The 11,813-nt window shown below is 50.4% G+C and overlaps 5 protein-coding genes across 5 annotated transcripts; 3 read left to right on the top strand and 2 right to left on the bottom strand.

Annotated features, from left to right (window-relative positions):
* Positions 1-380: 380 nt before the first annotated feature.
* Positions 381-1,671, bottom strand: UA08_09408 (hypothetical protein; the record flags this gene model as incomplete). The annotated part of the gene is made up of 3 exons (XM_020265339.1): positions 381-555; positions 618-1,159; positions 1,219-1,671. 3 exons carry the CDS (start codon positions 1,669-1,671, stop codon positions 381-383), a joined length of 1,170 nt encoding a protein of 389 aa, XP_020115435.1.
* A 447-nt stretch (positions 1,672-2,118) lies between these two features.
* On the bottom strand, positions 2,119-4,301 carry UA08_09407 (hypothetical protein; the record flags this gene model as incomplete). The annotated part of the gene is made up of 3 exons (XM_020265338.1): positions 2,119-3,830; positions 3,913-4,044; positions 4,106-4,301. 3 exons carry the CDS (start codon positions 4,299-4,301, stop codon positions 2,119-2,121), a joined length of 2,040 nt encoding a protein of 679 aa, XP_020115434.1.
* Positions 4,302-4,697: 396 nt separating this feature from the next.
* On the top strand, positions 4,698-7,256 carry UA08_09406 (hypothetical protein; the record flags this gene model as incomplete). The annotated part of the gene is made up of 3 exons (XM_020265337.1): positions 4,698-4,922; positions 4,979-5,292; positions 5,378-7,256. The coding sequence occupies 3 exons, from the start codon at positions 4,698-4,700 to the stop codon at positions 7,254-7,256; spliced, it is 2,418 nt and encodes an 805-aa protein (XP_020115433.1).
* A 342-nt stretch (positions 7,257-7,598) lies between these two features.
* UA08_09405 (hypothetical protein) lies at positions 7,599-9,302 on the top strand (the record flags this gene model as incomplete). Its single annotated transcript, XM_020265336.1, has 5 exons — positions 7,599-7,732; positions 7,792-7,920; positions 7,976-8,255; positions 8,327-8,425; positions 8,529-9,302. 5 exons carry the CDS (start codon positions 7,599-7,601, stop codon positions 9,300-9,302), a joined length of 1,416 nt encoding a protein of 471 aa, XP_020115481.1.
* A 637-nt stretch (positions 9,303-9,939) lies between these two features.
* UA08_09404 (hypothetical protein) lies at positions 9,940-11,640 on the top strand (the record flags this gene model as incomplete). Its single annotated transcript, XM_020265335.1, has 3 exons — positions 9,940-9,960; positions 10,081-10,384; positions 10,493-11,640. The coding sequence occupies 3 exons, from the start codon at positions 9,940-9,942 to the stop codon at positions 11,638-11,640; spliced, it is 1,473 nt and encodes a 490-aa protein (XP_020115480.1).
* Between the last annotated feature and the right edge of the window lie 173 nt (positions 11,641-11,813).

The raw sequence follows: 11,813 nt of genomic DNA, 5'->3' as shown, positions 1-11,813 counted from the left end.
ACGTTTCCTGTGTCTGCTTCTTATTTTTTTGTTGCTCTTATGCAATCGGTGTTTTCATAAATAGGATGGATTGTTCTTTTCTTTACCAGAGACCTGGCGATGACTCGGGTCTTGACAGAAAATGCTACATGAGCAGGTTGGGACAAGCTCCTTGACTTTTCCAATCAACTTTCGCCGATTTTTCCTTGATATTACGTAGTGTATTGTGCAATGAGGAAGAAGAGCAGATAAAACAAAAATCCTCCTACACGGGATCTAAATATTCTCTTTTTATTCAAAAATCGTATTTCCTCCGCGTCCACTGGCAGATAATGACATATTTATGTGGCTATGTAAAATTGTTTCGTTACACCAGATAAATAATACCTAACTTGATGCTTCTACGCGCCATCCTCATGCAGCTCGCTGAGCTCTGAAGGGCCCAACAACCCCAAGGCTTGACGTCTCGTCGGCGAGTTGGGATCAAAGAATGGCTTCTCTGCCAGAGACGTCACTCGAGTGCCATGCCTTGGCTCGAGGCCTTCATAGTCCCAGCTCGCGTTGTGGATTGTGATCCTATTGCGGTCAGTTTCTTTCGTTCTTTCTTCGCTTTTCTCGATGGTCATAAGGAAGCATACCGGTTATCCCACAGCGCGCTCGTCCTTGGAGACCACTTGAACCGCACCTGGATATCAGGATTGCGCTCGTACACATCATACAAATACCCCAGAATCAAATCGCTCTCGGCCTTGTCCAAGCCAACAATTCTCAGTGTCATGGCGCGGTTCACCCACAACGCCTTCCAACCCGTCACTGGATGCGTGCGCACCAGCGGATGTTCTCGCTCGATGTACTGGGGTCCGGCCTCGGGGTTTTTGCGGTCGAGGTAGGGATGGGCTGAACGGTATATTGCCGTCTTGCCATCGATGATCTTGCGGAATGCAGGGGACAGCTTTTCGTAGGCTGAATAGCCGCTGGCCCAGAGCGTGTCTCCGCCAACGCTTGGGATGGTGTCGTTGTGGAGATGCGTGATGCCAGCGGGTTGACGCTCATGCACCAGATCAGTATGCCATGCCGAAGACCCTCCGGTGCGCCGGAAGTTGGGCTTGCGCTCTACTGCTTGCAGCGCCGGCCAGAGTACAGTCACGCCGGGGACGCCGGGCACTTGTCCTACTTGTGGCTTTATTATGGCGGTTAGACATATAACCGTACTTATCCCACAAAGCTGTATGAACTTACGTGGACTTCGACTTCGCCAAAGTACTCGCCTAGCTCCTTTTGCTTCTGCGGCGAAAGATCCTGGTCCCGGAAAAAGACCACGCTGCGCTCCGCAATCAGGAGAGCAAGTTCGTCGCGCTGCTGGTTGGTCAGGTCCTTGAGCTGCAAGCCAACAATCTCGGTTCCAATGTGGCGGGTCAGGTTGATGACTTCTTTGGCGGCGCCTAGGAGCGCTTTCTTGTCTGGGTCGGCACGGCTTCCGGCATCGACGTATTCCCGCGGCTCGTTCCGGATGTTGTATACGTCGTCGAGGTAGAGCGGTTTGGCGGGATTGTAGGGGTAGCCTTGCGAGATGTCGATGCCGGCTTTGGCGAGGCGCTCTCGTGCCGGCTGAGGGATATCGAGCCCGTGGTTGTCTTGCTTCGTTTGGATGACGAAGTCGGTAATGGAGGATGAAATTGGAGCGGGGGCCATGATGATTCTTGGGAATGCTGCAGTGTAGTAGCTTTTGAACGTAGAGTTAAGTTATGCTTGTATCTGGCCAGGGATGATGGATGAGCGACCCAAGTGCAGTATTTATACACGAATCTCATATCACACCAGTTTACTCTACATGATCAGTCTATTGGCGACGATTAATAATGCCTCGCCATCACCAGCCCGCAACTGCTTCTGCTTCTGCTGGTTGGCGCGCGGACGTGGGGGAAGCCCTAAAGATGCCATCATCGAGCACTGCAATTGCACAATTAGCAATGATCCCTGCAGCATCGTGATTCTTGGCTGGAATGAAACCATATCTGCATCGTGTTATCTTGGGTGAAAATAGTCTGATCCCGCTGATAACAGCGTGTACTAAAGGTAATGCACGGAAAAAGAAGAAAAAGTGCTGGTTTAGATTAGCTAACTTGTATATCATTTTGCTTAGATTGATGCATTGTCACAGCTAATAGAGGGCGAGCTAGTGGATTCTCGCTTCAACAACGCAGTCTGCAATACATCAAACACAATGTAGCCGGCATCCTGCGGCCCCTTGTTGTTTTGGGACTTCTGGAAGGAAGATTCGCATCGATGGAATCGGTCCTTGACTCTCTCGTTTAATCCGACAAACCTGAGCTCTGCGCCTGGTCCCGCCCACTCCTCTAATGTCGCCCGGATATCTGCCAGCGCCTGCATGCCGGTGGCATCAACGTGCGTCACTCGAGTCATGTCAATAACCACAGTGTCCACATGAGGCAGGAAGCTTTCCTCCGAGGTGCTGGTGCCGGCCTCCTTCCGTAGATTGTGGATATGTCTAGTCTTGGTGTCGTTCCACAGTCTGTTCGGGGAACCTGGAGTCTGTTCTGGCCCAGTCGCCGGATTCTCATGCGCGCCAGAGCTGTACGTATGTATATAGTCTGTAATGCGACGTGTTATGCGAGCAGCATTGGGATAGAGCACTGAATCTTGCAGCATGAAGACCAACGTGCCTTCAGGCACGGGTTGGTATCCCGGTCCAGACGGGGGAGTGGGATACAACTTGGAGAAATTGTCGGGAGTTACCACCGTCACACGGGCAAAGGCCAGCTGGAGGAGCACGTAGACCAGGCTATAGCCAACCGCTGAAGCAATGCCTATCTCTACGCTGACGAAGAGCGTGACCCAGAAGGAGACCATGCTTCCAACAAAGTCTGCGAATGAAGTCTTCCAATAATGCCAAAAGACCCGCGGAGGCAAGATGATCTGCCACACAGCGACGACGATAATGGCCGAAAGCGTTGCAGACGGAATCCAATAAAAGGCATCGGTCAGCTTGTACATGCTGACGAGCACGCAAGCAGTGGTAGCTAGCCCGCTAAGAGGGCTTTTGACCCCGGACTCGGAGTTGACCGCGGTACGCGAGAACCCCCCAGTAATAGGCATGCACGAGAAAAAGCTGCCAAACAGGTTGACAAGGCCGATGTAATTGAGCTCCTGGTCTTGCTGGATGATATATCCGTGGCGGCGAGCAAACGCCTTCCCAATAGCAAGGTGTTCCAACGCAGCAGCGAGGAAACACGCTGCGCTACGACCCGCAGTCTTGACGAGCAGAGCCGTGTCTGGCGTCTTTGGGGGGATGATTCCTGTGCCGATGACTTCGGAAATGCCAAATAGAGGGTCGTCCTTGCGCAGTTTGTTCACCCCCCAGCTGATGAGGGTAAAGAGAACAAGCACAAGCGCGTTGCGGGCTACGGACAGATACCACAAAGCACGGTGTTTCTTGCCCCATGCGCGGCCAACCCATTGGAGGCCCACGAGCATCACAATTCCTGAGAATCCCACCAAGAACGCCCGCCAATTTGTATCGGGGAGGCGCTGGAAAAACACCCGAATGACGCCGGCAGTGTTACTGGCAGATTTGCCCTCTCCGAACAGAGCCTTGAGCTGCTGCAGGACAATGGTGAGCGCTGCACCGGACACATACCCGGAAAGCACTGGAAGGGGGATGAAATCGAGAAGAAAACCGAGACGGAAGAGTCCGAGGACCAGTGAATATATCCCAACCCAGAATGCCGCCGCGCTGGCAATGGCGCTGGGTCCGTATCCTTCGGCAACGAGGTCGTTTACAATCTCGCCCGTTAAGAGGCCCATAATTGCTGTTGGGCCGGCAGTGACATCTACTTGCATGGTCAGTCATATTCCTAGATATCTCTCTCTCTTTCTCTCTCTCTCTCTCTCTATATATGCGTGGACTGATACCTTTCGAAGTCCCCATAATAGCATAAAACAGACTCGGAAGCCAGCTCGAGACAAGTCCATATCTGGCAGGGATATTGGCTTCTTTGGCGTAAGCAAGACTCTGCGGGACAAGGAGGATTCCAATGGTGAGGCCTTTTTCCAGGGCAAAACCAGTCAGTCGCTGTACACTCGAGGCTAGGGTAGGAGAACTTACCGGCCACCAGGTCATCCCATAACCACGACAGCGCATACCGTGGGATCCATTGCACAATCGGCGCCTTGTCGGCCAGATACTTTGCCGAACCTCTAGGGAGCTTAGGCAGCTGTGTACTGGCAAGGTCGAGCAAGGCACTGATATTCGGATCGTGGCGAATGGCTGTTTTCAGGCCGTGGAAACGACTCGTGGTCATATCGCCGAGTCAAGTACGGGAGAATATTCAGAATACAAACAATTGGCCAATGTTTAGAGAGGAAATCCGGCCATGACAGTCGCAATATAAAGAGAAGATTTATTTTTATATTTAGAGTTACGAATTCGTCTTCTCGCGTGGCGATGGCGCAACTTGGGCTGCAGCTTTATCTGCACTTGCAAAATCAAAAAATCCAACCGCAATTCTTTGTGCAAAATCAATACCAAACCCCACTTGGATCAAACTTGGCTTATATTCTGCTAGCAACGCGAAATACCGCAGGGCGATGTCGCAATTCCAAGTTCCACTTTGGTTGCTTCAGGAGCCCCCACCAGAGATAAATGGGAAGAACTTGAAGACTGGACTGGATGGTGGACAGAGTCAACCATCGAAGCCATGAAGCTCCTCACGGCCGAACAGCGCAGCCAAATAGCAGGCGACTATTTCGCGCCGGACGGCCTGTATGAATATACGAAGAAACTGCCTTTCACCGGCCGCGTGAAAAGCAACGTGACTTCGCTCGTGGCTGGCGAATGGACGGAAATCACCCTTGATTATGAGGTGGGAGCATCGGGGCTTGCAGACGGTGCCTGGATCAAGGGGACCTTCAAGTTTTACTCGGTGTGTGTTCTTGCTTTCCTCCTTGGGCTCCATCATCAATGCTGACAGTCGATCAGGATTGGGCTCTTTTCCAGACCTCGGATCCCCAGGCGGACAACTACATCAGTGCAGAATATGTGCCGAACGGACTAGTCCCCGGACAGACACCGGCGACGGTCCAGTCCCTGGGAATTCGCTTCGACCAAAAGGGCCACGAGAGGCCCTTTCAAAAGGCCGTCATCGTTGACATCCAAGATGGCTATCTGAACCCAGGTGACCGCATTGTGATCCGCCTGGGGGATCGCCGGTTTGGGGGCAGAGGGACACGGGTGCAAACATTCATTGAAAAAGACTTTCGCTGGCGATTCTATATTGACCCCGTGGGCACTTCGTGAGTACAATGACAAAGACACTCGTGGGAGAAGTAGAAGAAGAAGAAAAAAAAAAGGTCGCTTACCTAACATATCTGTTGACAGCCGATTTGCACCAATCCAACCTGATCTCTCTTGGGAGATTACTGCCGGCCCTATCCATCATCTTCAGGTCGTTTCACCAAGACTGGTTCAGCAATCCATTCCCTTCACAGTCCGTGCGCATGCAGAGGATGTCTGGGGCAACGTGACTCAGAACCTGGCAGGTCTATCCTCCACGCTGAAGCTGTCGAGCACAACCCCCGAGACTGCCCTAGAGAAAACCTTGGCCATTCCAGCTTCTGGATGGACAAACGCTGTCTTCCCAAACCTGCTATTAGACATCCCAGATGACTATACTATCGACATAGCTGTAAAAGCTGCTGACGGGGCAATCGTTGCATCTAAGCGTGCCTATATCACGGTATCTTCTGCCACGTCTCTTCCTCCAAAGATCTTGTTCGGTGATCTACATGTACATTCCGATGACACTGTAGGTACTGAATCATCAACCTATAACTTCTCTTACGGCCGAGACATTGCTGGGCTGGATGTTCTCGGGTATACCGCAAACGACTTCCAAATCACCAAAGCCCGCTGGGATGCCACCGTAGATCTGATTCGATCTCTCAACCAACCGGGGGAATTTGTCCTCTTCCCCGGCACTGAGTGGTGTGGGAACTCTGCTGCTGGAGGGGACCATAATGTCGTGTTCTTGAATGATCAGTCTCCGCCCGAGTTTCCCTTTGATCGCCACGGGAATGTCGCGCGTTCATTTGAGTGGTCCGAAGACGGCCCTAAAGATCTTGTGCCGGGAGCTTGGCCTCTCGATGAGGTGTATCTCACGTATGCCGGGGATGCAGAGAACCACCTTCTGATCCCCCACGTTGGAGGCCGTCGATGCAATCTTGCATGGCATCACCCTAAGCTTGAGCGTCTTGTAGAGATTGGAAGTGCATGGGGTCAGTTTGAGTGGCTTCTCCAAGATGCCATCCGCCGTGGATGGAGGCTCGGCGTCACTGCTAATTCTGACGAGCATCGCGGCCGTTGTGGCGGTGGTGTTCCAGGTACAGCAGTGTTCGGCACCCGTGGGGGCTTGACTGGGATCTTGGCTCCTCGACTCGAACGTCAAGACGTTGCTAGGGCTCTTCGTGCGCGCCATACCTTTGCAACTACGGGCCAACGGCTGGTCGGGCTTTTGTACACTGGATCTGCAATCCAGGGCGATGAGATCCAACATAGCGCTCAAGAACCGCTAGAACTAGACTATCACTTCCTTGGCGAGAGGGGTTTCTCTTCTATCGAAGCTTTCGACGCCTCGGGCCTGATATGGCGTCACCATTTCTGGTCTGAGTCGAAATCACCAGCAAGGATTCTACGGGTGACTTGGGGAGGCGCGCGATTGTACGATCGATACCGCGAGGCCGTCTGGAATGGTAAAATTGGGGTCTCCAATGTGCAGGGTGTGCAGCCGTTTGGCGGCCTGGAAGACAATATCGAGGATTATGCACGGCCCGCCGATGCTAATACCATTACATTCTCTAGCAAGACAAGCGGCGATCTGGATGGCGTCCACATCACCTTCGAAGACGATCAGACTCCGCGAAGCATCACTGTGTCGGGCACCCTCGGCGGATATGTCAAGGTCGGAGATGCCCTCGCTGGCAACCCGCATAAAGCCCAGCCCACCTTCCACCTCGAAGTATCCTGGGAGGAAGCGCAGGAACCGGATGGGAAAGCCATTGAGATCAATGGTGGTGCTGGGCTGTTCGTCCGGGTCGAAGCGATCCCCGAGGTGGTGCTTCCACGACGAGCATCGGGGCGGGTGTCTTTCCACGGTCACAACGAGAAGAAACGGGCCATCTACTTTGTTGGCCGCGAGTGGAGCGGGGAAAAAGTTGTGACCAGCCCTATTTTTGTTGACTACCATGATGGGAGCTCATAAACTCGATTATCGTAGCGGAATGTAGAATCAAGTGTGGTTGGGCGGACGTGGGGGAAGCCCTAACTTTAGGATCTAAGTATGATGCCACCATCAAGCGCTACGATTGCACAATTTCACATCCCTGCAGCATCGTAATTCTTGGCTTGAATGGAGCCATTTCGTGTCATCTTCATGTGCGCTATCTGCTACCACTCTTATTCTTTCTGAGGCATTAATCTAAAACCGGCCCGAGCTAGTCTCTGTTGTATTTGTACCGAGAGATGGCAGTTCTTTCTTTTTGCATTTCTTCGTAAAACATAGATATTCAATAGTCTCATCAAAAGCGACATATAAAACTACACAATGACGAAGCCCTCAATTAACAACGTCGCTGTTATCGGCGCAGGCATCAGTGGTGTCGTGACCGCCGCACATCTCCTATCGGCAGGGCTAGAGGTCACTGTCTTTGAAAGAAACAGGGAAGCCGGCGGTGTGTGGTATGCTCGGTCTTTGTATTCCTGTCTTGCAGATAATAGAAGCTGACTGCCGTAAAAAGGCTGTATGATGATAGGCGCCCTGTTGAGCCCATATATCCGTCCACCAAAGCTTCCCAGGGAGAGCAGCCGGGAGACTATGAGGATCTCCAGGAGTCTGAACGCATTCACCTTGAGCATGCACCGCCTGGGTACTGTGCACTAATACCTAGGTCATCTGAATCGCTGGCTAATAAGAATATACAGAGCGTGTTATGTCGGCCTTCAGAACAACGTCTCGACGCCACTCATGAAAGTCACTCTGAATTCATGGCCGGACGAAACACCGGATTTTGTTTCCCATCGAGTCATGAATGAATATATCCAGGATACGTCACGTAAAACCGGGGTAGACGATATAACGAAATATGGTGTTAAAGTGGTCGATGTCCAGAAGGTGAACTCGCAGTCGAAGTGGCGCGTGACCTGGACGAAGATATACGAAGATGGAGTTTCAGGAAGGCTGCGAGAACAGCAAGAGGATGCAGTGAGTATACGCAATGTAATTCTTCGAGGGGTTTTTAATGACTAATCTAGCAATATTGTTGATTTAACTAGCTCTTTGACGCCGTCGTCGTTGCATCCGGGCATTATCATGCTCCACGCGTGCCGGATTTGCCAGGACTTAGCGAAATCAAGAGATTGTGGCCACAGAAAGTTCTACATTCCAAGGCTTACCGGAAACCAGAAGATTTTGCAAACAAGGCATGTGCATTTAGTGTTATCATTATGTAGTTGATATTGATCTAACCTGGCATAGAACGTTTTTCTTATCGGTGGCGGCGTATCATCCACCGACATTGCGCGTGAACTGGGACCAGTGGCCAAATCCATTTACCAGAGTACAAGAAATGGACCTTTTGATCTGGCGGCGAGTCTTTTGCCCGAAAATGGAGTGCGAGTAGACGAAGTTGCGTCTTTTGAATTGAGTGATGTTTCGTCGACTGCTGGGAACTCAACGGAAGAACGCAGCCTGCCAGTTACAGTGCATCTAAAGTCCGCGAATGGACATTATTCCATCACGGACATTGATTATATCATAATCTGCACTGGGTATCATATCACTCTGCCTTTTCTGGGCGCGCTTCACGAAGATGAAACCATCCCCACCGAGGCCAGTGACACCGTCCTCGTCACCGACGGCAGACAAATACATAATCTGCATAAGGACATATTTTACATCACCGACCCTACTTTATCCTTTATTGGAGTGCCATTCTATACGGCTACATTCTCTCTGTTTGACTTCCAAGCCATCACCCTGGCAGCTGTTTACTCGGGGGTTGCGCAGCTGCCCCCGGAGTCAAATATGAGGGAGGAGTATCTAGCCAAGGTTGAAAAGAAGGGCATTGGTCGTCATTTCCACTCCTTGAAGGATCAAGAGGAGATCTATGTCAAGGATCTACTGGATTGGGTTAATTCGTTCAGGGGCAAGTACGGATTGCCTTTGATTGAGGGGCATACGGAGACCTGGCTTAGGGCCAAGGAGGAGCAACGGAAGAGGATGCAGAAGCTTTTTGCCACTTATGAGTAGAAATTTGGGAGTGGATTAGTTTATACTTTGAGCTATACATTTGGCACATTATTTTCATATACTTTTAATGTAGTATTCTTAACTTTTTGCATTGAGCACGGATTAGATAAGAGAGCTTACTACTAACTAGATAAATCTTGATCATGATATATGAATATAAACGGTAAGTACTACTATTGTATTGGATAGAGCGTGACTTCGGCATGTAGGAAGATTAGGATCTGGGGGAATTTTCCTTTACAAATTTGTACGGGCATCTGTATGGAGATGTGCACACCCCAATGTCAACGTATATCGTTGCGGTTGTTGTCAGCGAACTGGCCGTCATTCAGACAGACATCTACCGCATTCCTATTCGACTTTTTGCTGTTGCAGGGACAGCAATCGACCGACTGGGAAAAGTTCTCGTTGGACCTTACAGCGCGGACGCTCGCTTTTTACGATGAGCAATTCGACGCTCCTTTTCCATTGTCGCAGTACCGGACTTTGTCGGCGCAATGGAGAATTGGGGTCTGTTAATTTTCCTGAGAGAGATTTGTTGGTCGATGTTTCGCAACTCCCAATCCTGTCATTGCAGCGCATTGTCAAGCTTGTCCAGCACGAGTTAGCACACCAGTGGCTCAGAAACCTGGTCACCATGGAGTACTGGGATGGTATGGTATTTCTGGTTTTAGGATTGTGGGTAACTGATGCTAGTTCCTTTTCAGATCTGTGGCTTAATGAGGGTTTCGCGACCTGGATGGCCTGGTATGATTGCAACGCCTTCTATCCTGAATAGGGAATCTGGCAGATTTATACCTCAGAGAACCTACAGCACGGGCCGATATTGGACGGGATGCGTAACTCACATCCGGTTCAAATTCGTATTCGGAGCGATAATGAGATTGGAGACATATTTGACGACATATCTTATGCCAAAGGGGCCTGCTTGCTTCAGATGATCGCCGCTGATCTCGGTCAGGAAGTCTTTCTGCAAGGCATAGGAGCATATATCCGCAAGTACCAATTTCGGATTGCCAGGACTGAGGATCTAGACAAGTGGACGAGATGTTGGGCAACTGATGCACACCTGGACGCAAAAAGTAGGATTTCCCATGCTACTAGTAAACGAGGACATGTCCAACAATACAATTACTATCCGGCAAACTCTAGTACTGATTACAGCAAAGCTTTTGCCTGGAGATGATGAGACAATTTACCCCCTTTTTCTGGGTTTGCGGACCACAGCTGGTGTCGACATGCTCGGGAAGCCACATTCCCTGTAGCAAATCTAGTCTTCTTCAAGATCAATGCGAACCATACTGGTATCTATCGCACGGCATATTCATCCGAGCGGCTAAAAAGGCTAGGCGAAGCTGCCGTCAATGGACTTCTGACTATTGAAGATCGGACTGGTCTCGTTGCGGACGCTTCTTCTCTGGCGGCTGTAGGACACCAACGGACCTCTAGCATATTTTCATTATTTGCCATGCTCAATATGGAATCCGAGTACATTGTCTGGAGTGTAATGATTGATAGCCTTTCTGCTATCAGCGCTGCTTGGATGCATGTTCCGGAAACAAAAGACGCCCTGCAGGAGTTTAAACGCCAGCTTATCGGTCCCAAGGCGTATAAGCAAGGCTGGATATTGAACAAACGGGAAAGCTACGATACAGGAAAATTAAGATCTCTGCTACTTAGTAAATTCGCACTCGTTGGGGATATAGAAACCCCAAAAGCGGCGTTGGAGATGTTCACGCAATATCGTGCTGGTGATAAAACCGCAATCCATCCTGATTTACGCACCGCAGCCTTTGCCTCTGTAGTGTGCTCAGGCTCCGAAATAGAGTATAATGCTGTGCTAGACGTGTATCGCACAACAAATGACAGCACTGAACGTATTGCAGCGCTTGCAGCGCTAGGTTACGCACGCAATCCAACGCTCGTCGAACGCACGATTTCAATGTTGCTAAGTAATGAGGTACGCTTGCAGGACAATCAAGCGCCGATGTCCAGGTTGGGATCTCATGGAACTGGGATTGCCGCTGTGTGGAATTGGATCACGCATGACTGGCCAACTGTCAGGGAGCGATTATCGTCAGGCCTTGCAATTCTCCCTTTGGTCATCAATTTGTGTACGAAGGGACTTACAACAGAAGGACAGCTGCGCCAGGTTGACAACTTTTTCAAAGATATTGTCACAAGGGGGTTCGAAATGGCTTTACAGGAGAGTCTGGATGAAATAAAAATGAATATACGGTGGGTAGAGAGGGACGCTGAGGATGTGCAGAAATGGCTTGAGAATTTCTTGGGCGAAACACGGCCTCTAGATGAGAAGGGTCTCAGAACAGAGTTCTGATTAGAGGCGCGTGTGATTTTTGTTGGCCTTGCATCTTACTTTCTATCTGTCGCTTGTTATACAAGATACAATATGGTGGACAAAAGAAATCTTCAATAGGGCTATTTGCCACTAATGTACGCGATGTTCGACCATTCTCTTCAGGCAGTCGTACAGAACTGCGTGAATACATG

The sequence above is a fragment of the Talaromyces atroroseus genome (genome assembly GCF_001907595.1).
Source record: "Talaromyces atroroseus strain IBT 11181 chromosome Unknown scaffold_21, whole genome shotgun sequence".
Taxonomy (NCBI): domain Eukaryota; kingdom Fungi; phylum Ascomycota; class Eurotiomycetes; order Eurotiales; family Trichocomaceae; genus Talaromyces; species Talaromyces atroroseus.
This window is presented reverse-complemented; position numbering and strand designations above follow the sequence as displayed.